At 58.8% G+C, this 26,275-nt stretch overlaps 1 protein-coding gene across 1 annotated transcript; it reads left to right on the top strand.

Moving 5' to 3' along the window:
* The first annotated feature begins 256 nt into the window (after positions 1 to 256).
* On the top strand, positions 257 to 20,512 carry SLC38A8 (solute carrier family 38 member 8). The gene is made up of 10 exons (XM_069497786.1): positions 257 to 442; positions 3,694 to 3,892; positions 6,889 to 7,030; positions 7,672 to 7,773; positions 9,620 to 9,677; positions 13,653 to 13,767; positions 15,513 to 15,660; positions 16,016 to 16,224; positions 18,213 to 18,264; positions 20,419 to 20,512. Exons 1-10 carry the CDS (start codon positions 257 to 259, stop codon positions 20,510 to 20,512), a joined length of 1,305 nt encoding a protein of 434 aa, XP_069353887.1.
* Positions 20,513 to 26,275: the final 5,763 nt, after the last annotated feature.

Below are 26,275 nucleotides of genomic sequence, written 5' to 3'. Positions count from 1 at the left end.
GGGGAGGAGGGAGGAGGAAGCGGTGAGGGTCGTCTTGGGGTTGAAGAGGATATAAAGTGGGGCTTGGGGAGGGACCAGCACCACCTCGGGAAGGCGGAGCCGAGGGAGGCGGAGTGGGAGGAGGGGGCTGGGGAGGTTGAGATGGACACTTTGGCTCCAGCCGGGAGAGGGGCCTGGCCGGTCTCAGAAGCGACACGGTGAACTTGGGAGACCGTGTGCAGACTGTCCTTTCCCTCACCCCCCCGCTGCTCTAGCCATGGAGGGCCAGGCCCAAAGCAGAGGCCTTGCAGAAAAGCCCCTCCCCACGGTGGCCGCCCCCACGTTGTCCTCCGTGGGCGCCGTCTTCATTCTCCTGAAGTCCGCGCTGGGGGCCGGCCTGCTCAACTTCCCCTGGGCCTTCCACAAAGCGGGCGGAGTCGTCCCTGCCTTCCTGGTGGAGCTGGTAAGTCCCTGGGAAACATTCTCAGGGACCGTAGGGGGGGAGCGTCTCCTAGGGCAGGTGGGAGATGGGTTTGGTTTTTCTGGGTGGGGTCCTCTGCGTTGCTTGTGCAGAGCTGTCCGCCTTCTAAAGTACACCCTTGGGACTCTACTCTCCGTCCCGCTCAGCTAATGGGGGAAGACGACGCCACGGTAGCCCTGGGTGGAGAACGCCCTCTGCCCGCAGGTGAGTCTGGTTTACCTGCTTCTCACCTGGGAAGGAGCGTCTCTGAGCATCCCGCCGCGCCAGGTGCTCTTCCTGGCCTGCTGGTCTCGGCGCAATCACTGAAGCTGAAACGCTGGGTGCAGACGGAGCCTAAAACTGGCGTGACATCCTCACGCCCCCGCCCACTGCCCCCAGAGCTGGGCCAGGCCTTGCGTAGCGTCAGAGACGATCGCCGCCTCCTGCGTGCTGGCGGCCAAGCCTGGGTTCCCTTCCAAGGAAGCCCAGGGGCTGCGCCCCCTGGAGAAGAGCCACCAGGAGCAGAGCTTCGCTTTGCTGTCTCAGATGCCTTTCCCTGGGCCGGCAGGAGCCGCTGCGTTGCTCTTTGACGAGCTTCGTGTCACACATGTTTTATGGCAGCCAGAAGACGGTAGCCGAGTCCCAACCGTCTGGGCCCACAGGCCCTGCACATCCCTCTGGAAACCGCCAAGCCCCACTCCGTGTGGTGCCCAGGGGAACCCACGCCGCCTCGGGGCTGGCCGAGCGCCTGCTCTGTGCCCGGCGTGGGGCGGACGAGGCACTGTGGTCCCTGTCCTCAGGACGCTCTAATGGGAAATCAGACAGGACCTGCGTCGCTAGTTGGAGCTCCAGGTGTCACTGTGCTGGGAGGGTCGTGTGACAGATGCTCCGAGCAGGTGACGTGCAGGCTCAGCCCCAGTGGAAACGGCACGAGCTTCTGTGCCCGTGTGTGGAGCAGCGCCCCAGTGCGGCTGCCGCTGGAAGAACCACGAGGAGGAAGCCGGATGTCCAGCCACGAAGGGATCGTGATGGGGGGGTCATGGCCAGTCCGAGGGCAGCCGGGAGGGGCTGTGAGCCAGAGGTGGACCCTGCTCCCTCAGCTCTGCCCGTGGCCATGTCCCGGGCCTCTTGCTGAAATGCAGACGCCGATTCAGTGGGTCTGAGTGGGCCTGAGACTCGATCCTGAGCGACACGGCTGCTTTTGCATGGGATGGTCTGAAGATCCTGCCTCCAGCAGGCTTGGGAGAGGGGACCCCAACACGGACAAGTGGAAACTGCTGACAAGGGGAAGAGCCAGGCTGGCCACTGGCACCCACCCACCACCACACGCCGTTCCTGTCCCTCCAGAGCTGCCAGGGAGATGGGGTGGGGCAGGTGGGTGACCTGAGCATGAATGATGGAAGATTTGGGGGAGCCTGCCTCCCCCCTCAGCCTCTGCGACCTCTGCCTGGAAGTGTTTAAACATGGCCACCACAGCAGCGTCAGTGGGTGGAGGTTGGAGGTCTCTGACCCCATCAGGGTTGGAGGTTTGATGACATTTGATGACAGCAGGACCAACCCTCTCTCGAGCTGCGGAGAGGCCCGGCCTGGCAGCTGCCCAGAGCGACAGGGGCCCCTCTCCAGGTCACCACGTCCCGGGGGATGGTTCTCGGGCTGAAGCTCCCCCTCCCCCAACCACAGCTGTTTGCCGAGGGCCTGCATGTGCCAGACCCCTCTGGGGCAACATGGTAAGAAAAGTCACAGTCCTGTCCTCACGGAGCTTGGAGGCTGGTGGGTGAGAGTCGTTGGGGACCCCCACAGTATTGCACAGGGGCTGGTGTAACATACCCACAAAATGGGGGGCTTAGTACACGCATTCTCCACAGCTCTGGGGGCCAGAGGCCTGAAGTTGGGGTGTGGGCAGGGCCTCGATCCCTCTGAAGGCTCCCCTGGCTCCCGGGGGCCCAGGCCTTCCTCTTCACCCCGGTCTCTGCCCCTCTCCCGTCTCTACAAGGACACTTGTCACTGGGTTTGGGGCCCACCTGGATGATCCAAGATGACCTCATCTCGAGGCCCATCATGACACGGGCAGAGGCCCTTTCCATTCAATCACGCTCATTACTGACATCTGCAAGAACTTGCCAACGCGCGGGATTCACAGGTGCGAGGGAGCAGGACGTGGGACGAACAAGCTGTGGCCCATTCACACAATGGGCTATTTGCAAAAACGGGACTAAACTGACACAATGTGTATGAATCTCCCAAACATGCTGAGTGGGAGAAGCCAGATACGAAAGTGTATAAATGTAGGGAAATTTTAGTTCAGCGGTTTCATCTGCGGAGGGGACGGAGGCAGAAGTTGGGAAGGGACCGGCAGCCCGTTGCAGGGTGTGTGGTCAGGCTCTGCCTGTCGGTAGGGGTTTGGGTTACGTGTGTGCACTTGTACCTCCTCTAAGGATACACGTGAGACTCTGTGTGCTTCGTTATATGTCAATTTTCACCCGAGAGAGAAGGGCTGTACGCAGACACGGTGCTCCAACGAGTGACAGGTGTGCTGAAGTATTCGGGCAGGGGGAGGGGGATGCTGATATCCGCAACTTGCTTCGAAATGCAAGAATTAAGATGGATTGTTGGCCACACAGGCGTGGGTGGATGGCTCGAGCTGTTACCTAGGGGGTGGGTGTCTGCGGTGGGTGTTCACTGTAAGATTCTTTCAACTCTCCCGTAGGCTTGAAAATCTTTCATAATAAGCATTGGAAAAATATTTAAGCTACAGTAGAGAAAACACCATTTCTTGAGCACTTACTACGTGCCAGGCGCTGAGCCAAGTGCATCTCACGCTTTGCTCAGTCCTGACGTGCCCCAACAGCTTGCAAGGTGGGCGGTAGCGTCCCCATTTCACAGATGGAAAAACAGAGGTTGCCACTTGCCTCATGCAGCGCAGCAGGTCAGCGGCAGAGTCGGAATCCGAACCCAGCTCTGCCTGCTCCCCCTCCGGGTCCCAAGCACCCCACCTTCCTGCCGCACACGACCCAGGAGGTTTTAGGAGAGAGATTTAAACATTCTGGGTTTCTGATGTCTCATTTGTCCTGCGGGGGCAGGGTGGTACTGGAACCCCAGATTCACAGCCTTAGGCTGTCAGAATCTGCCTGCTCTGCAGCCCTGGGTGCAGGGCTGCTGGGGGCCCCCAGGCTGCGGACAGAGGCCACGTAGAGGGGGCATGCGAGGTGGGGGATGGGCCGTGAGGGTGCCACAACTCGGGGTCCCGTCCGCAGGTCTCCCTGGTCTTCCTGGTCAGCGGCCTGGTCGTCCTGGGCTACGCGGCCTCCGTCAGCGGCCAGGCCACCTACCAGAGTGTGGTGAGGGGGCTGTGCGGCCCCGCCGTCGGGAAGCTGTTTGAGGTCTGCTTCCTCGTCAACCTGTTCATGATCTCCGTGGCCTTCCTCAGGGTGATCGGGGACCAGCTGGAGAAGCGTAAGTACCTTCGCCGGAGTTGGGGTGGCCCCTGATGACCTGTGGGGTCGAGCAGGTGGTGAGGCCCTGGCCTGGGCCCTGAGGGGGCAGTGGAGGCCAAGACCACACCCCGGCTCATAACACGGTGGGGAAGGGAGGCTGAGAGTTGGTCATGACCGGCACGATGGGGTTGGAGGCATGAGAGGCGTGGCTACAGCTGGGGTGTCCGGTGGAGACAGCCCGTTTCACAGACAAGGACGTGGAGCCGCAGCAGGAAGCCCCTGGGGGGAGAGAGGCAGGAGCCCCCTTTAACTTTGGGATGCCTGAGGCTCCCAGCCCCCACACAACCTTGGCCTCTAGTCCCAACCAAGACTTTCTCTCCAAGCACTGCTTTAGCCGCCACTTCCTAATTCTGATGGGCTTTATTTTCATTGTCATTCCATTCAAAATATTTGCTAATTTTTGCCGTGGTTTCTTCTTCCGACTCCTGCAACGTTTAGAACTGTGTTGTTTGATTTCCAGTTATTTGGGAGTTTTCCACATTCCTGCTTGGTTTCTTCCTTAACTGGGTTGTGGTCAGAGAACACACTCTGTGTAACTTCGGTCTTTTGAGATCTGTTGAGACTTGCGCTGTGGTCTGGGGCGTGGTTCGTATCGGAGAGCAGCCCCCGTGCTCTGAGAGGACGTGTGCTCTGCAGGTGCTGGGCACAGTGTGCTGGAAACGTCCCTTAGGTCAAGACAGCCAACAGCTGTGTTCAGATCTTCCATAGCAACCGTACTGCTCTTTTGGTCTAGTGATTATTCTATCCATTTCTAAGAGAAAATCATCAGCTGTGATTTCAGGTTTGCCTGTTTCTCCCTTTAATTCTGTCAGTCTTTGTTTCGTGGCTTTTGGAGCTCTGTGATTAGGTCCACTCTTTCGTTATTATAAAGTATTCATCTTTATCTCTGGCGTCAAATCTGTCTCTGCTATTGTTAACATAAGACTCGTGTTATGTGTAGCTCTCCCTGTTCTTGTACTTTGAACCTAACCTAAAATGCATTTCTTACGGCATATGGCGGGGTCCTGCTTTTTATCCATCTTGACAGTCTCAGACCTTTAATTGGAGTGTTCAGACTTCTAATTGGAATGTAATTATCGATAGGGTTGAACTGAGGTCTCCCATCTTGCAATTTATTTGTTCCATCTGTTGACCCATTAGCGAAAAGGTCCCTGGCTGTAGGATATTGAAATGAAAAGCTGCCATATCTTGGGCAACCCTGTCATACCTAAAAGCTCCCAGGTGGGTGTAGCTGAACCTCTTGGTGGGTAAATAGGCACAGAAACTCCCTGCCTGCCAGTGGCACGTTCAGCTCCAGGGACAGATAGTGTTGCTGTGTTGAGAAGGATTCTGAGGATCAGGAGTTGAGCACCCCGACTGGTTAGTAATGCTGATCAGGATACGAGCCACCCCAGCCCTGGGTGGGCTCACCGGGGTGGAGGGAGCACTGCTTGCGTGTTTCTGGTTAGGTGTCTGGGATGTGTCTTTTGTAGCCAAGCCCAAGCTTCTGCGAGAGGGGTGCTAAATAGAGGTTGGGGAGTGGTCATCGTCTGAGTTGGGTACAAATGACACATGTCATTGGTGCAGAGGACCTGAGGGAATGTCCTAATAAATTTTGGGTTTAGGAAGGAGCTGGTGTAGTCTGCTGTCAGAGCTGGGGTTTCCTAGCTGCAGGCAGCCCAAAAAGATAGGAAGGGCTCGGGCCCCACCCCACAGCACGTGCGGGTCCCTTTAGGGCATCCTCTTGGTGTCTCTGGTCCAGACACCTCCTCTGCCCGCACTCATAGATGCCTCTGTATAGGACCTGGCCGTAGAACTCTCCCCTGTGTCATTTCAATAGAAATAGCAATTATTTCTTTGCATGGCTGACTTTGTGGAACGTTTGAGAACACAAAAGGGTTTATGTCGCAGCAATACAACCCCCAGCGGGCCATGAACCATCTCTCGCCTCTCGCCTCCCCTGCAGCAGGGTGGGGGGGGGGCCGCTCCCCCGCATGGTCCCCGTGGCTGCAGCCTCGAGTCATCTGCCTTTGTCCTCCCCTCCCCCGTCTGTCTTGCCTCTGAGATCAGCTCCAAATTATCCGTCTTACTGTGGCAGAATAAAAACGGTCCCAGATCCTTTGGTGCTCCTTCCCCTGAGAGGTTGGTGGGGTCTGTGTCCCCTGCCCTCGAATGCAGTGGACCCTGGGGCGGCTTTGCCCAGCAGTGTGATGGGCGGGATGCGGTGCCAGTTCCGGGCCCGGCCGTTAACAGGATGGGCGGCTTCTGCCTTGGTCTCTGGGGTCCCCCAGCTGCCACAGAAGAGGGTGGACTCGCCTGGTGGAGGGCCCATGTGGGAGAGACCCCCGACCCCAGCCCACGACTGCAGGGAGGGCCCAGGTGTCCCCACCAGGTATCTGGTGTGGGGTGGAGTCATCGAGGGCCCCCAGACCAGCCCCACGGCCAGCCCACGTGACCCCAGCCGATCCCACGTGGAGCAGGAGGGGCCGGCTCAGCCCCGGGCCAGTTCTTCCCTACGATCCGTGACACACGGGACGGTGGTGGTTCCCAGCCACTGAGCTTTGGGGCAGTTTGTTGAGCAGCGACAGCAGAGCCCAGCATCTGCCCAGCATCGCGGTCCAAAAGCTCCTCCAGGCCCCGGGTCAACCCTAGATGCCTTTTAAGTTCCTGAGCGGAACCAGAAGGGCCTTTTCCCAGAACACCTCGAGGGCACGTGGTTTGTCTGCTTGTTGGTGGCCGCACCTGCCACTTAGAGCCGTGCCCGGACGGACGGTGGAAGAGCTCGGCCGTTTGTGCATGGATTCTCGTGGTGGGTTCCTTCCTTCGTGGGGGGGCCCATGGCCCTCCCCATCTCACCTGTCATCCGTCCCCGGGCCTAGGGCCAGAGTTAGTGCCAACGTCCAGCCCCACCAGGTGGTCAGGAGCCCTGTGGCTGTCGTGTGCCCCGTGGCTCAGCCCCTTCCGTGTCCCCACCAGTGTGTGACTCTCTCCTGCCCGGCGCCCCGCCGGCCCCGCGGCCCTGGTATGCCGACCAGCGCTTCACCCTGCCCCTGCTCTGCGCCCTGCTCGTCCTGCCCCTGTCCGCCCCACGGGAGATCGCCTTCCAGAAACACACCAGGTACCGTACGGCTGCGGCGCCTCCAGCCAGGCCCCACCTTGGCAGGCGCCGGTGCCGTTGGGGTTTCTGTCCGCCTGGGACTGGAGGGGCTGCGGGGTTGGCCTTCCCATTTGCAGAAGGGGAAATGAGGGGAAAATTACGCTAATGACACGTCCATGATAGAAAACACAGACGAGCAAATACAGAAATCTACCTATAGCGGCACCACGTGCTACTCACGGTTGTTATTTCTTTGTTATAGACTTTTAACTCACGCACAGGCACGGAGAGGGACAGAGGTCAAGAGAGAGATGCACACTTTTTAAAAAATAATCTTGTGATCTGAGGCTTTATGCATATTTTGAAAAAATAAAGCCTGGCAACATTATCTACCCAGGCCTTGCACCTGTTTCCCTGGCTGTACATGGACAGTAGACTTTTCGCCTCGGAAACCGGACGTAGAGACAGCAGGCAGCAAACGGAGCCTGTCTACCCCACCCCATGTCTGGACCAGGGAGCAGTCCCCATTGTACAGACCGGGAGACTGAGGCTTGGGCGGAGGGCTTTGCAAGGGTGGAGCTGGGGCTCAGACCCACGGTCTGTGCGCTGACGGCCTGTGTCGCTCTTCCACGAGGCCCTCACGCTGTCCCTGTCTGTCGCAGCATCCTGGGCACCTTGGCCGCCTGCTACCTGGCCCTGGTTGTCACCGTGCAGTACTACCTCCGGCCCCCGGGCCTGGTCCGAGAGCCCCGTCCCTCCCTGAGGTGAGTCTGCGGGAGCGGCTTTTGGTGGCTTCCAGGGTTGGTGGGGGAGGTGCAGAGGGGAGCAGAGGAGACTTGGGGGAGGTGTCCCCGAGTGTGCGGCAGAGCCTGGGCTCCACCCCACGCAGCCCTTCCTCTCTCTGGGGCGATGAAGCAGAGGAAGGTCCCTGTCCTTCTGCAGGATGGTGGGGCAGTTGCTGACCAGTTACAGGCCAGGGGACACAAAATCACTAACGGCTATACCAGCCCGGGCTCCTAGGCTGTTGCAGACAAGTCCCCACAGCGAGGCCAGCCCGGGCGAGGGCAGAGAGGGGTCTGGGGTGTCATGGGGTGGGTTCAGCACCACATGGAGGACTTCCGTTTTGCTCTGGCTGAGCTGGGAGACACTGCGGCGTTTTCCGCACAGCAGGGGTGCGATGGGACTTTGTTCTAAAGAGGATCACTCGAGCTGCTTGTGGCCTGGGACGGGCAGGGAGACCAGGTAGGAGGCCCCTCCCGGATCCAGGTCTCGGAGCAGGTGGTTTTGAAGGCAGCACGAGAAGTGAAGTGGTCAGACTCGGGGTCATTCTTGAGATCAGGTTTGCTACTGGCAGGGCTGGCTGGAGGGCGTGTGACGTGTGCAGTCGCCCGGGGCCCCACACTCAGTTTAACCCTCTGCTGTCACTGTCTTAAAATCCTTAGTCCTTGTCCACCAAAGGGCCCAGCACATTCACCTTGTGCCAGGCCCTGCGAGTTCTGGGGCCTGAGCTCCTGATGGGTCGGAAGCAGGGAGTGAGTGCGAGTAAGCCAAGGTGACCTTGAGCTCCTGGGTGGGGTGGAGATGCCGTGTTGAGACATCTTGGAGAGATGCTGAGAGGCTGGTCGGATGTGTGTGTCTGGGGCTCGGGCAGAGGGGTCTGGGCTGGAGGGAGAAGTGTAGTCAGTGTTGGCCAGAGAAGGCATCGAAGGCCGTGAGCGCTGCGGTCTGTGCTCTGAGCCTGTGGTACCCAGCACTGGGCGGTGAGGAGGAGGAGGAGGAGAAGGTAACAGAAGGGCGGTGAGTTAGGAGGATGTGTGAGTGTCCTAGTGTCATTGGGACCAGTGACCACACACATGGTGGCTGAAAACATCAGAAATGTCTCTCTCAGTTCTGGAGGCCAGAAGTCTGAAGTCAAAGTGTCAGTGGCGCCACGTTCCCTCCCGGGGCAGGGGATCCTTCCTGCCTCTCCCAGCGTCTGGTGGCCACCAGCAATCTGTGTCCCTTGGCTTGCAGATGCGTCACTGCAGTCTCTGCCTCATCTTCACGTGGTGGTCTGTGTGTCTGCATCCTTCTATAAGGGCACCAGTCATTGAGTTCAAGCCCACCCTGATCCAGTACGACTTCATCTTAATTTAACTGACTATATCTACAAAACTTGTCAGGGAAAGCTGGGGACCAGGTGAGGGTCCCTAAGAGAGCTTGACCTGAAGGTTCTGCCTCTGCACATCTCCGTCCTCTCACGTGGCTCGGATGGAGGTCAAACCATCCTTGTGCTCTTGGGGATCTGTCGGGCAGACGCCACCTGTGCCCCTCCAGCGCCAGGCCGCCTTGAACGGGCAGCCTCAGGGGAAGCTGGGAATTCCTTCTGCCCACGGGGAGAATGTCATGTTGCCAAATGTCAGCAAAGACATATTTAGAAAGTGCAGCATTTAACAAGCATCCTTTTCTCGTTCCCAAAAACACAGTCATGGACACGGTCATTAAAAATATATCTTGCAGCCATACTCGGGTACATTTTCCTGGTGTCACTTGAAATTCATCCTCTCCAGTTGAAGGTTGTTTTGCATCTAATTATTTTTTAATATACGCCCGTTCATGTCTATTTTACAGCCCTTCCTCCTGGACCTCTGCATTTAGTGTCTTCCCCACCATCTGCTTTGGATTCCAGGTAATTTTAGCATCTGTGTTGAAGAGAGTGGCATTTTCAGAGGCTGTGGGTGACTCTGTGTTCCCTTGGGAGAGGTGGGCCTCCCTGTCAGGAGAAGTCTGAGGGCTGGTTCTGGGCTGCGACACCCGTGGGCTGTGTTCAGAGACCTCGCCGGGGGGCTGGCATCCGGGCTCTGGGGGGCGTGAATCGCCATTGAACTTAGGAGTCCAGCCCCCCTACCCCGACGGCCAACAGCAGCACCACGTTTGTGGGGTCTCAGTGGGGGTCTGGGAGCTGTGTCCCCACCTCTGCAGAGTCCTCACAGGACTGTCACCATGCCTGGGGACCTGGCTGCCCACTTGGCCCTGCAGCACACCCTTACGTGGGTGGATTCTGTCCCGGGACCTTGGAAAGGAAAGCTCCGTCTCAACAGGCTCACAGTCTAGAGGGGCTGAGTGGCAGGGAAGGGGGAAGGATGTACAGAATTGTGACTAGAGTGTCATGAGGGTGTGGACAGGGCTCTGGACATGGAACCTGGCAGAGAGGCAGTTGCAAAGGTGCCTGCCGAAGGTGGTGGCACCTGGGAGGACTCGAAGGACATGTGGGAGGTGGCCAGGGAGGGGGCAGGGTGTGCCAGGTTGAGAGGACAGCACAGAGTGGGGGAAGGTCCCAGGGACCTTTGGGGACTTGCAGAAGGCTCTGGTGTGGCAGATGCCACCCATGGTGGGGGAGGAGAGGTGGAGCACCAGCTCCCTGTGTCCAGGCGGTCGTGGGTTCCCCCAGCCCTCCTAGCAGGTGGCAGCGGACACTGTTCTTTCGTTCATTGCTTAGTTTAGAGAATATTTGCCTCTATCTCCTAAAAAGAAAAAAAAAAAAAGCCACCCACCACCATGACCAGCACCAACAAAACTGCCACCAAGTAAGATCAAGTCCCCAGGGGATGTTAGTCCAGGATTCACAACAGCGTCTCAGCTCTGCAGCCCTGGAGTCGTTTTCTTCCCGTCCCCAGCAGCCAGCGGCTCCTGTCCTTGCTCTGTGTTTTCTCTCTGAGAAGCCTTTTGAGAGGGGGAAAAAAAAAAAACCTGAACCGTTTCCATTTCTCTCCCCTACAAATGGCTCTGCTCCGCTGCTGGGCTTAGCAGGCGGCTCACACGGGTTTCTCATGTTGCTTCTTGCACGCCCAATATTTTGAAAGATCTAAGGAGCTGATTTTTGCTGTCAACTGTTTGTCTGGATTTAGTTTAACGATCCCCGTCTCTGCCCAAGCACCATATGGTGCCGCAGACTCCTCTGGGGCCGCTTTCCAGATGCCCGCGGGGGCCGGGTGCCCCCTCACCTTCGCCTCCTCCCGCCTCGCCAACTCTCCTAGCAACCGGCTGCGGTTTCCAGGGACACGGGATGCTGAGGCCGCGATGTGCTGGGAAGGGCAGGAATTCATGGTGTGGGCGGGGGCGCAGGCCGGTGGGGTGTGACCGGGTGGGGGCTGCCAGAACCTAGCAGGGACAGTTGGGGATCTGGGTCGGGGGTCGGGGGCAGGAGGTGGCAAATACATGCAGACAAAGGTGGTGGGGATTGGAGCAAGAGTGGAGGGGGCTTCGAGGAAGGAGAGGGTCACCTGCTGTCATCAGGAAGTCTGACCTGACTCGCGCACGCCACCCTCCCCCAAACACGAGCACATTTGGCAATGGGGCAGCCCCCAGCCTGTGCAGAGTCGGCGAGCGGGGTCTTGGAGGAACAGAGGGGGGTGGGGTCCACTCTCCCCTAGTGTGGCCTCACAGTGGCTTCTGGTTCTGGGTTTTAGATTGAGGTAGAATCTACATCCCATCCCGTTCGCCCATGTGAAGTGTGCGCCACAATTCAGAGTTGTGCAGCCATCAGCGCAGTCAATTCCAGAGCCTTCGCCCCCAAACGCCCCTCCCCGTTAGCAGCCACTCCCCGTTTCCACCCCCCAGCGCAGCGGCCGTGCATCTGCTTCCGTCTCTGTGGACCCCGCGGACGCGCACCCGTGTCGTAGCGCGCCCCGGCACGCCGTTCCTCATGCGGCTGAGCACCGTTCCGCTGAGTGGACAGGCTGCGTTCTGTGCATCGTTTGTCCTTTCGTGGACACTTGGGTCGCTCCCACCTCGTGGGGATTGTCATCTTCCCCCGTCTCCTCCCATCACCAGGTGACTAGAGAGCCTCCACGCCGCCACCACCTCCTAGATGCTGTCCCAGCGGGGCCGCCTGCCCTCGGGGGGCTGCTCTGTGTCCCCTCATAAAACCAGTGAAACCCAGCTCGGGAGTCGCAGGGAAACAGGAGGGAGGGGGGACTCCCTTCCCCCGGTGGGTCGTTGGTGCTCCCTGGAAAGCAGAGCCTGTGACAGGGCTGGGGTGCTGGTATCTGTCCCGGAGCAGGGACGGGGTATCAGCGAGGTCGCTGTTGCGGGTGCTAAGGTGCCAGGTCCACGGGGCCCTGAGCAGGGTGTGGGGTGACCCCAGCAGCGCTGCAGGAGTGCGGAGGTGGCGTGTTCACCCACAGGGTCTGCCACCCTGACCGAGGGACCCCCACTGCCTGGCTGAGTTTGCCTGCCGGCCGGGGAAACCCCAGGACAGCAGCAGCGGCACACAGTAGCCCCGGGCCAGTGGGTCGGGGAAGTGTGAGCTCGCCTGGGCAAGGATGAGGCAGGAGGGCCACCACCACCTCCAGAGCGTGTGCTTCATGGGTGGGGGACCTGTTTATATGGCCTCCCCGGCTTGCACTGAGTGGGACTCATGAGATTTGAGTGCCGAGAGCTGGGGTTGGGTGGAGGCGCCCTTGCAGGATGGTTGAGTGCGTGTCCCCGCGTGTTCTTCCAGCTGTGTTGTGCCAGGCTCCAGGCGTGGCCCGAATTCAGAGCCTTGAGCAAGGCAGATGTGGTCCTTGCCATCGTGTGGCTGACAGATGCTGAACAGACAGACCCACACCTGCTCACGGGGGACACGGTGCCATATGAGAGGAAATTGGCCCAGCGGGGAAGATTCCTAAAGGATGGGTAGGAGCTGGCTGGACTAGGAGAGAACCCCAGCCAGAGGGAACAGCATGGGCAAAGGCCCTGAGGCAGCGAGCAGAGACCCAGGCAGTCTGAGCGCAGCGAGTCGGGAGCCTGCAGGGCGGGAGGCACCAGCACGTTTGGTTTTGACCAGGAGTGAGCGCGTGTGCGTGTTGGTGGGAGGCGTGTCCCAGGAGCCTGGGAAGAGCCCAGTACCCATAGGTGTGTCTGGGCACAGCGGTGCCTTTCAGTCCTGGCTCCGAGTCCCCTCGGCTGCTTGTAAAACACCAGTGCCCGGGACCAGACAGATGAAATCCATGTCGCAGGTGTGCTCTTGGCACTGGCCGTGTGTGTTTTACGTTTAAAATTCTCATCACAATAGGGCCTATTGCACAGAAAGTACGTGGGTCGTAAGTACGTGTGCTCCTGTGTGATGTGGTCAGCCCCCCACTTGGAAACCCCTTCGTGATATTTCCTGCCCCCACCCAAACCACCATTCTGCCTCTGTCACCACAGAGCTGGTTCCCCACGGGTGATTGTGTCCCCAGGGGAAGCTTGGCCGTGTCTGGAGACAGTCTGGGTGTCGCGGCTAGGCGGGCGGAGGCGGCTGCAGGGACACCCTCCAACGCATGGGGCAGCCCCACCCCGGGATCATCCCACCCAAACGTCAACAGCACTGAGGCTGAGAAACCCCGGTTTAGATCTGTATTTGAACTTGAACTCCACATCAGTGGAGACGGTCTCTCCTGTCTGGCTGCTTTTGCTCGACCTCGTTTCTGTGAGCTGCTTCGGAGTTGGGGTGCGTGGCGTCTTTGTGCCTTTCAGAGCCACATCACGTTCCACACGGCAGTGTCATGCGATCGCTCGTCACTCAGGCCTCCTACTCTTGGTGGACACGTGGGGAGTGTCCCATCTTTTTAAACTGTCCCGGGTGAGTCTCGCGTGCAGCTGGCCTGAGCCCCGCTGAGCCAGCCCCCCTGTCTTCCAGTGCCACGAGGCCGCCGTCTCCGTCTACTGCAGCACGCGCCACCGCAGCCTGTCCCGCTGGGCGCTGGTCTCCGCGCTGTCCCTGCTGGCCTGCTGCCTCATCTACTCGCTCACGGGTAAGGCCTTCCTGGGGCACCCGCAGGTGCACAGGGGAGCGGCCGTAGAAACGGGAATAACCGCGGGTGTTTCGAGAGAGCTTACCACGTGCGGGGCGTGATGCTAAGTGATTTGAGTGCCTGTACTTCAATAATCCTTGGCTCCCCACAGGAAAAGGCCCCATTTCATAGACAAGGAAACTGAGGCTCAGAGGGCTTCTGGGGCTTGTTCAAAGTCTTTACTAGATGTGCAAAGCTGAGACCCGAACTCAGGGCTGGCTGTCTCTAAAGCCCCTGCTCTTTTTACACACCTCACCTCCCTCCACCCGCACTGTTCAACCGACAGCAGTAGTGATGGTCATATAACTTTCTATCTGGGCGGTATTTGACAAAAATGCTCATGGACATGATTTAGGGGCTCACAACTTTGTGTGATAAGCACAGGGTCTTCACAGGTGATGAATGTGTGGCTCAGAGAGGGGCTGTGACATGCCCAAGGTCACACAGCACATCCAAGGCACAGACCCAGGTCTCAGGCACGGCTGGCTTCTGGGTGGCCACTCTGCTCTAGTACTTTTTACCGACCGTCAGGGCTCTGATTTAGGAAGCTCCTGGTGTGTGGCGAATCTGTCGGGCAGCCTCAGACTCCTGTGTGCCTGTGGTTTGGATATTTGTCCACTTGAAAACTCATGCTGAAACTTAATCCCCCGTGTGGCACTATTGAGACGTGGGGCCTTTAAGAGGGGATTGGGTCATGAGGCCTCTGCTCTCATAAATGGATTAATCCATTCATGGATTAATGGATTAATGGGTTATCGTGGGCGTGGGGCTGGTGGCTTTATAAAGCGAGGAAGAGAGATCTGAACTAACGTGCTCGGTGCTGTTGCCATGTGACACCCTGCACCACCTTGGGGCTCTGCAGAGAGTCCCCCCCAGCAAGAAGGCTGTCACCAGGTGCAGCCCCTTGACCTGGGACTTCTCAACCTCCAGAACTGTAGAAAAATAAATTCCTTTCTTTATAAATTACCCAGTTTCAGGTATTCTGTTATAAGCAACAGAAAACGGACTGAGACACTGAACCCAAGACTTGCTGAGTGACCTTCTCTAGCAGGAGAGGCCCCGCCAGTCTGTAGTCCTGGGGTCAGTTTATCAGGGCAGTAGCTTGTAAACTCAGTGATGGCGTGTCACCTCCAAACGGCCCAAGTACCAGGTCCTGGGACCTCTTAGAAGGGCTTAGAGAGAAGCCTGAAGGGCCAGAGGTGATGTCTCAGGACAAGGCAGGTGACACAGGGTGACAGAGGCAGCATCGTGTCAGGGTGAGAAGACCAGCACTCTGGTCCTGGTTCTGCCATAACTAGCTGTGTGATTCTGGGCCATTGTTGACACCCTGCGACTGGGTTGTCCCCACCTGGAAAGCGGGGGCCTGGCCAGTGGCTTCAGCCGTCACAGCAGTGAGGTGGGCGGGGCCCGGGAGGTGAGTTTACATTTTTCAAAGGGCTTTATGCTTCCGGTCGCCACACGCTCCGTGCGACTTGAAAGAAGTGTAAGTGGCAGATTTGTCTGCGGGAGTTTTGAGTTGACGGGACACAGTCACGTGTAGGCTGAGGGCAGGAAAGTCTTGGGATAACCCTTCCAGAACTTTCTGTCAGCTCCCCAGGAGAACCTGGGGGGTGGGGGAGGAGCCTGTATCCATGCTGGGGAGGGGCAGCGTTTTTCTAATCCTCGCCCCCCCCCCCCCCCCCCCGGCTTCCGTCTCCCCCCTCCAGGGGCTTACGGCTTCCTGACCTTCGGGACAGAAGTTTCTGCTGACGTCTTGATGTCCTACCCAGGCGATGACGTGGTCATTGTCGTTGCCCGGGTCCTCTTTGCTGTCTCCGTCGTGACTGTCTACCCCATCGTGCTCTTCCTGGGGAGGTGAGGCCTGGCTCGCTGACGCGTGTCACGGGCATGTGCTGCTTGCTGCATGTCACAGGACCCTGGGTCATCTCCGTTGTATAGAGGGGGAAATGGGCACAGAGGATTTAGGAAGTTTCCCCAAAGCCACTCAGAGTGTTACTCGAGCCTGTGCCCACCCCCTGCCCCGTTGGCTGCCTGCTGGTAGCAGAGTACCTGAGGGTTGGCAAGGTCCCCTGGGGAGCGGGTACCTGGCTGTGGAACAGGAGCCCTGCCGGGGGTGGGGGGACTCGGGGCGGATGGGGGGGTGCCCGGTGCCAGCAGGTGCAGGCTGGAGCCCCTGGGGACAGGTGCGTTTGCTGGGCGTGGCCTCCAGGTTGGTGATGCAGGACTTCTGGAGGAGGAGCTGCTGGGGAGCCTGGGGGCCCAGGGCGCTGGCCGACCCCTCAGGGCCGTGGGTCCGGATGCCGCTGACCGTCCTGTGGGTCACCGTGACGCTCGCCACGGCCCTGTTCGTGCCCGACCTCAGCGAGATCGTCAGCATCACCGGTGGCCTCAGCTCCTTCTTCATCTTCATCTTCCCAGGTGAGTCGCCCGCCTTCCCCTCTCACGAGTGTGGGGACACCTGCCCTGGAGGTCGAGGTTCTGGACCTACCCACGTGGGTAGGATTAGGGCCCCACTCGGGTGCCCTGTTGGCTGAGCCAGGGCACCTGCCAGTCGTACCTTTGTCATCCCATCGTGCAGACTGAGGCCCAGAGACCCCCAGGGGGCACAGTAGTGAGGCTGGCGGTCAACTCCACACTTCGTCCCCTCTACAGCTCTGCCTTCTGCGGCAGGATGTTGTTTTATTTAAAAAAAAAAAAAAAAAAAAATCGAGGCCGGGCGCGGTGGCTCACGCCTGTAATCCTAGCACTCTGGGAGGCCGAGGCGGGTGGATCGCTGGAGGTCAGGAGTTCGAGACCAGCCTGAGCAAGAGCGAGACCCCATCTCTACTAAAAATAGAAAGAAATTATATGGACAACTAAAATATATATATATACAAAAAATTAGCCAGGCATGGTGGCGCATGCCTGTAGTCCCAGCTACTCGGGAGGCTGAGGCAGGAGGATCGCTTAAGCCCAGGAGTTTGAGGTTGCTGTGAGCTCGGCTGACGCCACGGCACTCACTCTAGCCCGGGCAACAGAGTGAGACTCTGTCTCAAAAAAAAAAAAAAAATCGAGTGTGTGAAAGTCACACGGCCCAAGGTGCAAAAGGCACATGGGGAAGCCCCCTCCCATCCTGGGTCCAGGAGCTGGAGCCGAACACCCTTTCTGCCGTGGCTGGTGCCACACGACACCTTCCCGCTGTTACTGAGCGGCGGGAAGTTCTAATCAAAACAGCCAGGCCTTAGCCCAGACAGGAAGCGAGCACGGCCGAGGCTGGGGGTGCAGCAGAGGCAGGAGGAGCGTTGCGGGGACCCACGGGTGCCCAGGCCCTCAGCGATGGGGTGTTGCAGGCTCCACGCACAGCGGTGCTTGGTACATAGTAGGTTCTCAGCACGCAGTGGGCGCACAGCACATGGTGGGTTCCATCAGTGTGTGCTCTGTGAGCAGACCCACGTCCAGCAGACCTTGAACTTGGGGACTCTTAGCCAGGTGTCCCTGACACCCCAACCCAGCCATGGCAAACAGGTGAGAAGTGGGTGCCTGGTGTGGAAACTTACAGAAAGGACACGTAGAGGCTCTTGAAGGTTTCCCCTGAACTCAAACGGGGCAATGAAACCTCACTCAGGGTGGTGACAGCTTCACTGATAGCCTGGCACACAGTGGAGGAATTGAGGACCCCAGAGAGACTTCAGTCATCAGACAGACTGACTCGAGTTGGGCTATGATCAGCAGGTTCTGGGTGGGCGAGTTAAGGATCAGGGTTGTCCTTGACGTGGGAACTTGAGAGTCTAACCTGCCTGGAGGGACGGCCCCCCACTCTGCCCTGGCTCTGGGGGGCTTCTATGGCGAGGGGCGCCGCACACGGCTCCTCCCCCGGCTCCTGGGTCTGGGCTGCTGCATCAAGTCTGGGACCGTGTTGGGCGGCGCCTTGTAGCCCTAGCTGTGTCCTGCGCCGGAAAGCGCTGCCCAGGACGGGTTTGGGACGGGAGAGGATTCTGTGGGAGCTTGAGGCAGGGCTGCCTGGCTTTGAAGCCCCTCAGAACTATTTTTAAAAAGGGGGGAAAAGAGAGGGAACTAAAACAGTGGCTGCTGCTAGTTCTGAGCACTTCCCGGCATCGGGCTCCGATCCTCCCCATCTCCTTGCAGTCCCTGCTCGCCCAGAGGCTGAGGCTGGGGGAAGCCACATTGTTATCACACCTCTGGCCAAGTCGGAGGAGGATGTCGAGCTGGGACTGCAGCCCTGGTCTTTCCAACGCCAAAGTCTCACCCAGCGCCCTGTGCTGTCTCTCCGGGGGGATGGAGCCAGTGGGGCCACCTTTGGGCAGAGCCTTGCTGGCCTTCCAGTCCCTGGGGATGGCTCTTGGGGGCTCTTGTTGCTTTGGGCTTGATGAGGAAGAGCTGGGGGTGACTCTGTGTCTCCTTTGCAGGTTTGTGCCTTATCTGTGCAATGGGTATCGAGCCCGTAGGACCAAGAGCCAAGTAAGTGTCCCCAAGATGAGGGTGGCAACCTGGGTGTGAGAGTGCTCCAGGGGACCGTGGAGGACATGCTGTTGCCCGTCATCCTCCTCCTCCTGTAGAGGAGAAACCCACAGGCCCCGGGGAGGGGGCTTGTACCATGGTGTGAGGGTGTCTGAGCCAGGGCTGGTGACACCTGGTCCTGCGACGGCCTTCCCTTCCTCTCCGAGGGTCTGTGGTTGGAACTTCATGTGGGTTCGGGGTCTTCTCAGCCTCTGGAGGCCCCGGTGGTGCATCCTCAGCCTGCCCTGCTGCCTGGCTCGGACCCACCAGGATCGGGGTGCAGGCTGGTCCTGAGTAACGGAGGCCCCGTGGCAGGCCGGATGCCAGGGTGGTGGGTGTCCCATCGTGACAGCCGCAGGTCTTTGTTGGGTGGCTTCTCTGTACCAGGCCCCTCGCTAGGCCCCTCCACACGCTCACCTCCCTGCCGTATCGGGATGTCTCCATCCTGCGGATGAGGGGAGTGGGTTGGGAGGCCAGTGGGGACGGAGCTGGACTCCACTCTGGCCCACGGGACCCGAGGCCCCGAGCTCGCCCGGCTCCCGGGCACACGCTGCTGGTGGGATGAGAGAATTGGGATCCTCTTCTCATTTGGCTAACGTTTATCAGAGTGCCGCCACCTCTGGGCCGGCCTGTGAGGCAGGCATGACTGACACCTCGTCCTTTGTCACTGAGAGGCTCTGTCTGACCCCACCGGAAAGGACAATGCCTGCACCAATGACGCGCCACACCTTGGCAAGTCCCTGGGGCCCCAGAGAGTCCGCGGGACTCTGATCCCCATGCCGCAGATGTGAGCACTGAGGCCGGGAAGGTAAAGAGATGCTGTATCAGTTTCCTAGGGTCACTGTAACAAGTGACCACAAACTAGGATGGGGGGTGGGGTGGGGTGGGGTTAAAGCAGCCGAAATGTATCTTCTCACCGTTCTGAGGCCAGAAGTCTGCAGTTAGGACGTCAGCAGCGCCAGGCTCTCTGAAGGCCTTTCCGGCTTCCCAGGGCTGCAGGTGCTCCCTGGCTGTGGCCACGTCACTCCAGTCTCTGCCTGTGTCTTTCCCTGCCTTCCCCCTGCGTCTCCACGTCTCGGATCTCCCTCTGCCTGTCCCTGGGTGTAGGGCCCCCCAAACCCCGATGATCGTCACGTGTAAAGACCTTTCACCTAACTACATCGGCAGAGGTCCAGTTTTCAAATAAGCTCAGGGTTCCAGGCGGACGTGGATTTTGGGGTCACCGTTCAGCCCAGGACAGATGCGTGTGGTGACAGCAGTGTGGACTCAGGTCCCAGCTGTGGGCCCGTGCCGCGTTCCTCAGCCCCATCGGGGCCAGGCTTGCCTCGTCCGCAGGGGCAGGCTGGGCGTGGTCCCCTGCGGGAGCAGCAGCACTTTCTCTGGATGTCTCTAGACCTAACTTGGGCCCCCTAAGTTAGAAGCAACCCCCCAATGTCTGGCAGCCCCCCCAGGTGGCTCTTGCCCTGGAGCACCGTTCAGAGTCTTCCTGCTTCTGTTTTTATCCCTTGATCCAAGCTCATGGCAGCTTTTACAGATGAGCTTCCCAGATGTTTTCCTTTCTAAAACTGCGTTAGTCCTCCTGATCCATCCGGGCTGCCGGGGAGCGCTGGGCTCGTGTCCCCTGAGATGGACGGGTGTTTGTGGCTCTGAGGCTGAGATGCTGCCTGGCTAGAGATGCTCCTTCCCTGGCAACCAATCCCATGGCCTCTGTGGACAGCCCGCGGTTCGCAGGAGTCTTGTTGCTCTCACCTTGTTATCTCTGGCGACATCAGGAGGCTCACAAATGTGGCCCTGGTGGCCGCCAGCCCCGGCTACCTTTGCCTCCTCCAGCCTCGTCCCCCAACCGCCGCCGTCCCTGTGGCGAGTGCCCAGGGCTTCTGTCCCCTCCCTCACTTTCAGGGGGTTTCACTAGACACAGCGGAGCAGGGAGGCGCAGGGACTTTGAAACCAGCGTCTCCCTCCCACCATTTCTTTCTCTTTGGCAAAATGCTGGGTTAGCAGGAGGTTATGCAGTAACGGGGCCCAGAGGAGGCAGCGCTCTAAGTTTCCGACGTGAGCTTGGCTTGTTTGTCCGAATGCAGAGAAGCCGGGCTGACGCGCCGCGTTGGTTGGCAGGTGCTGGCTGGAGGCCTGGGGCGTGCTCTCCGTGCTGCTCGGCACCTTCATCTTCGGGCAGAGCACGGCGGCCGCGCTCCTGGAGCTGTTCTGATGGGCGCCCTCGCCGGGCAGGAGGGGCCCTCCGCGGGCGGACCCCGGGCGGCTGTCGCGTCCGGCCACGAGACTGGGGCAATTTCTTTTCATCGTGAAGATGCGGGTGAAATGGACGCCTTGCGCTGCTCACTTGGGCTCAGCTCGAAGGGTTTGTGGTGCCAATGTGAGCAAGGACGGTATTGGGTCCTGCGGCCGCTGTAACAAGTCACCCCAAACGGGTGGCTTCACACAACAGAAACGTGTCGGCTCACGGTTCCGGAGGCCAGAAGTCTGCAGCGATCAAGGCGTTGACAGGCTGTGGCCCCCTGAGAGCTGCGGGGAGGGGGGATGGCTTCCTGCCTCTCCCGGCCCCTCGTGGCTGCCAGATACCCTCGGTGCCCTCAGCGCCCTCGGCTTGTGGCTGCCGTCCCTCCAATCTCTGCTTTGGTCTTCATGTAACCTCTCCCTGTGTGTGTCTGTGCCCAAATTTCCCTCCTCTTATAAGGATGCCGGCTGTGAAATTAGCCCCCCAATTCAATTCGATTTCATCCTAACCTGACTGCCTCTCAATCACTTAATCAGGACCTACAAAGATGCAATTCCAAATAAGGTCACATGCTCAGATTCTGGGGTTTAACTTCGTATCTTTGTAGGGACTATGATTCACCCCATAAAAGGAAGCAGGGGCAGAGGCCCAGAGAACTCTGCTTTGGGGGTGTCAGGGTCAAAGATAGCATGTGAGGGCCGTGCACAGTGGATGAGCCCAGAAGGAGCCTTAAGGGGGCATCTGTTGGGGACAGCCGGGGCTCGGGAAATGCCCAAATCCTGCCTTCACCACGAGATGCCCACGGAGGTGTGTGCCCAGGGCAGGTCACACAGCCACGCACTCAGCCCTCCAGCGGGCTGGGGGTGGGCAACCCCAAAGACAGTCCCCTTACCCTGCCACTAGCTGGATCCAAAGAGCCTGGGAGCCAAGCGGCTCTGTGGTTCCCACCTGAGCCCACCCAGGCGTCGGGCAAGGGAGGGTGAGAGGGGAGGAAGGGTCTGCCCCAGGGCCTGGGGATGGGGAGAGGCAGACAGGGACCCAGCTGAGCTGGCATTCACCCTGCATGGGGCCCAGGGATACTGAATCCAGCTGAATTCAATATCCTCTGTCTTGGGCTGTCCTAGAAGCCAGCAGTGCCAGAGCTGGGACAGGGAGGACACCTTCCTGGGGGAAGGCAGCAGGTTGGTGGTGACAGACCTAGTTTTTGGGTGGTTTTTACAGCTTGTCCAGATGCATGAGTTTAAAAAATGGAGTTATAAAAATTCACCCCTTTAAAGTATGCAATTCAGTGGTTTTTAGTACATTCACAGAGTGTAGCCACCACCACTAATTCCAGCACGTTTTCATCACCCCATAAAGAAACCGAGTACCCGTTAGCGGCCCCTCCCCATTCCTCCCTCCAGCCCGGGTGCCACGAGTCCACTCTCCGTGGGTTTGCCCGCTCTGGGCATTCTCCGTGAATGGGCTCGTACGACGTGTGGGTCTTTGTGTCTGGCTCCGTGACTTGGCATGATGTTTTAGATGTGCCCATTTTACAGGTGAAGCAACTGATGCTTGGAAAAGTCAAGGCCGCCTGTCCTGTGAGGCACAGAGCTGGGATTGGAAGCAATTTGGGGTTAAGTTCCACCATCCATTCCTTTCCACGCTGCACCATGCTGGGGAGGGGCCAGGGCTCTGGGGCAGGATGGGACCCTCTGCCAGCCTGCACCCCGGCCACTGGGACAGGATGGGACCCTCTGCCAGCCTGCACCCCGGCCACTGGGACAGGATGGGACCCTCTGCCAGCCTGCACCCCGGCCACTGGGACAGGATGGGACCCTCTGCCAGCCTGCACCCCGGCCACTGGGACAGGATGGGACCCTCTGCCAGCCTGCACCCCGGCCACTGGGGCAGGATGGGACCCTCTGCCAGCCTGCACCCCGGCCACTGGGACAGGATGGGACCCTCTGCCAGCCTGCACCCCGGCCACTGGGACAGGATGGGACCCTCTGCCAGCCTGCACCCCGGCCACTGGGACAGGATGGGACCCTCTGCCAGCCTGCACCCCGGCCACTGGGAGGGGCAGTGTGGCTGCAGGTGCAGGTGCAGACTCTGACTCTGTGAGGGGACCCAGGACCCTTCTCCGAGTCCCCTCTGATCAGCCCCACCACGGCCCGCCACACCCGATCTTCAGGGGCCAGAGCATCCTCTTAGGCAAGGGCCCGGGAACCAGGACTCGTGCCAGGCAGGTCGCTTTAATGGGTTTGTGTCACCTGGAGGGGCAGTGAGGCTGGATAGTCACTTGTTTATTATTTATTACCCGTTTGCTTCCTAAGTGGCTTTGAGGGCCTGGCCAGGAAGGCTGGGGCTGTGATAGGGCTGTTTATGGAGAGATCTAGAATATCAAAGCGTGGTGGGGTGGGGGTCGTGAAGGAGGAGGCTGTGTGTGAACTGGCTTTGGAGTTGGACTATTGGTTTTGAACACTGGCTCTGCCATTTGCTATCTCAAAGCCTTGGGAGATTGAAGAAACTTTCCTAAGAGTCCATTTCCCTATCAGCAAAATAGAGCAGGTTTGTTGTGTATGATGTAGACTTACTGTGAAGATTAAAGGTGATGATGTATCTACAGTAGCTGGTGGGGTGCCTCTCACCCGGTGGGGGGACTTGGGGGAGACCAAAGAAATGGTTGCTTAATTTCCAGCAAATCTAAGTTGAGATTGGTAGGCGTACCTGAGCTTCCTGGCAGGCAAGGGAAAAGGGGAAATATGACGATGCGAGGGCTCGCCTAAAACAGGTAAAGCTTGCCAGGAGCAAAGAGGACCAGCACCAAATGCAAAGAGGAGGCAAGGGTGGGGGTGGGGACAGAGGTTTCCATCTCGCATCTGTGACAGGTACAGACGTGATCCTTACGTGACTGGCTGCAAATTAACCATCATAATGTAAGGACACAGACTCACACAGTCAGAAAAACAAGGCTGGGATGCCACCCTCTGACGTCTGACCTAACAGAGGAAGGTGTGAACTGCCTGGCGTGTGGTCCCACTCCAGATCCCCAGCAGCTCCCTCCAGGGTTGATGGCAGCTGATGATGGGCTCACGTCCTCAAGGGCAAGGTGGTGTCGTGTGGGCCTCCAGCGTGGGCTCTGCATCTGCTCTCTGCCTGCCACTTACCAGCTGTGTGGCCCCTGGAAAGCCACCCCTCTCTGAACAGTCCTCGTCCTCGGGCTAACAAAGGAAAGCCTCCCTCTGGGCTGTTCTGTCTCAGCGTCCTTCCTCCGGCCCCGGGTCTCGATCTGCCTCTAAGACGAAGCTACAGACGGCCCCTCCCTCTGCAGAGAGCCGTGAGGGTCGGCTGCGGCTCACTTGCGAAGCTCCTGGCATGGAGCCCGGCCTGTCACAAGCTCCCGGTCAAGGGTGACAACTGTGTGTGAGTGTAGGGGCCTGTCTCAAGTACCCGCTTCAAACATGGCCAAGTGACACTTTGTAGTGCAAATGACTTGGGTCCCAGGCTCTGAGTGCCCTGGGGTGCTGCTGGCCCTGAGCGCCTGGGGGGCTGCCCACCTCCAGCTCGGGGTAGCCTCCGCACGCCCCCGAGCGCGGTTTGCGTTTGCACGGGCCGGCAAGGACATGGATCTCCCAGCTGTGTATGCAGGTGGCGAACGGCTTCCAAAGGTGAGTTGACTGGAATTCTTAAACATTGAGGTGACATTCATGTAACTTAAAAGTAACCATTTTAAGGTATCCAATTAGTGGCATTTAGTGTATTCACAATGTTGTGGCATCACCTCTCCCTCGTTCCAAACCTTCCCGTCACCCCCAAGGAACCCCCTCCCCGCCCCGGCAACCGCTCATCTACTTTCTGTGGGTGAACTTGCTTCCTCCAGACGGACACTCCGTGTAAGTGAATCACACGACGCGAGGTCCCTCGTATCTGGCTGTTGTCGCTAACGTCACCTTTCCAGGGTTCGTCGTGTTGTCGTGTGTCGGTGCTCCATTCCGTCTTACGGCTGAATGACGTTCCATGGTGTGGACCGGCCACGGGGGCCACGTTTTGTTTACCTGTTCATTGGCTGACGGGTATCTGGGTTGTTCCCTCCTCTGGCCGCTGTGAACAGTGCTGTTGTGACTACCGTGCGGAGCTACTTGCTGGAATGCCATTTTCAATGCTTTCGGGTACAGCATCTACCCAGAAGTGGAACTGCTGGGCCACGTGGTCATCCTGTCTAACTTTCTGAAGAAGCCGACTGATGCCTCCCCGCAAGCTGACACCATGCAGCGTGGTGGCTGGGCACAGGACAGGGGCACGTGGCTCTGGGTTTGAACCTAACCTGAACCACTTACTTGCTGTGTGACCCCTGGTGAGTTACTTGCCCTCTCTGTGTCTCCATTTCCCCACTTGCTGAGCATTGAGGGAGGTGGTGCCTGCCAAGTGGTGTGCTCCGGAGCGTAAGTATTAAGTGAAAGCTCTTACCCCTTTTAGGGCTGCACTCTGTTCTCTGAACCCATTCCCACCCACTCCGGGTCTGAGGGAGCTCCGAAGGCTCCCGGTGCTTGTGGGCTGAGATCAGCAGAGAGAGCGCAAAGCGGGGAGAGCTCGGACAGGCGGGCGTGATGGGTGGAAGGAACGTAACATGCTTGACTAAACGGGAGTCCCTTGGTTGTGCCCCAAAGAGCTCCAGCCCCTGAGACTACTGGTCTTAAAATAGCTGAGCCGGGCCAGGCGCGGTGGCTCACGCCTGTGATGCTGGCGCTCTGGGAGGCCGAGGCGAGAAGATTGCTTGAGCAGAGGAGTTTGAGGTTGTGGTGAGCTACGATGATACCAGTGCATTCTACCCAGGGTGACAAAGGAGATGCTGTCTCAAAAAAAAAAAAAAAACAAAAAAAGCTGAGCTGATTGGAAAAGCACCAGCCGCGGGCAGGGCGGGGCAGCTCTCACGGTTGCCGACTGTGCCAGCAGGAGCCAGTACGAAGCCCCTAGTCCTTCAAATAGGGGTCTTCTCCCCACTTTATAGATGAGAAAACAGAGGCTCTGAGAGGCTGGTGCCAGGCTGTTCAGCTTGGAGACGTATAGATGGGATGTGTGTCCCCATCCCGCTCTTGCTACGAGCTCATGTCATGTTCTGGTCTGGCCTGAGCACGAGTGGCTGGCGTCAAAGCCTGCAAGGCTCCTGGCAGCCGGGACAGTGTGGGCAGGGACCTTGCTGAGTGGCAGTGACAATCACTGTGTTTCACTGGCTGGCAGCTCCAGGCTTGGTGCAAGGTGGGAAGATGCTCGTTCTGGGTCCTGCCTCCCTGGGCTCCCACCGTGTCCCTGCCCCATGGCAGCCCTGGCCTCCGTCTGGGTGAGACCAGTGCTCTGCCTTCCCCCTCCCCACCGTGCCTGTCCTGGCTTAGGAGAGGCACCTACCACCCTCACCTTTGAACTTTTGTGGGTGACAGAGAAACAGAAGTTATGAAGCTTCCAGAATAGTACCTACAACATTATTTCAAGTTCAGAGTGTTGGTGTGTCTCCTATCGTGTTGGAATAGCTGATTTACAGGTACGCAGCGAAGGGTTAACTGTGCCATGGACAGGTCTGGCCTTTGCCCTCTAGGCCCTTGGAAGGTCCTGCCTGCTAAGCGTGCCTTTGTTTACCTGTCCCCCACGGTGCGGTCGTGCTAATACTGTGATTTATGGTGGGTCCTTGAACACGGTATCTCGAGGGGCCCCAGGCTTGGGCAGCTGCGTGGATGGCAGCCACAGCTGTGACTGAGCTCC

Source organism: Eulemur rufifrons, chromosome 23 (genome assembly GCF_041146395.1).
Source record: "Eulemur rufifrons isolate Redbay chromosome 23, OSU_ERuf_1, whole genome shotgun sequence".
Classification (NCBI taxonomy): domain Eukaryota; kingdom Metazoa; phylum Chordata; class Mammalia; order Primates; family Lemuridae; genus Eulemur; species Eulemur rufifrons.
The sequence above is the reverse complement of the archived record's forward strand: the minus strand, read 5'-3'. Positions and strand labels throughout refer to the sequence as shown.

Excerpts from the sequence above, each read along its gene's own strand:
- SLC38A8 (XM_069497786.1), top strand. The coding sequence starts at position 257 with ATGGAGGGCCAGGCCCAAAGCAGAGGCCTTGCAGAAAAGCCCCTCCCC. Across the intron at positions 7,774-9,619 it reads GAGCCCCGTCCCTCCCTGAG|CCCTTCCTCCTGGACCTCTG; the intron begins GTGAGTCTGCGG and ends TCTATTTTACAG. Across the intron at positions 16,225-18,212 it reads CTTCATCTTCATCTTCCCAG|GTTTGTGCCTTATCTGTGCA; the intron begins GTGAGTCGCCCG and ends TCTCCTTTGCAG.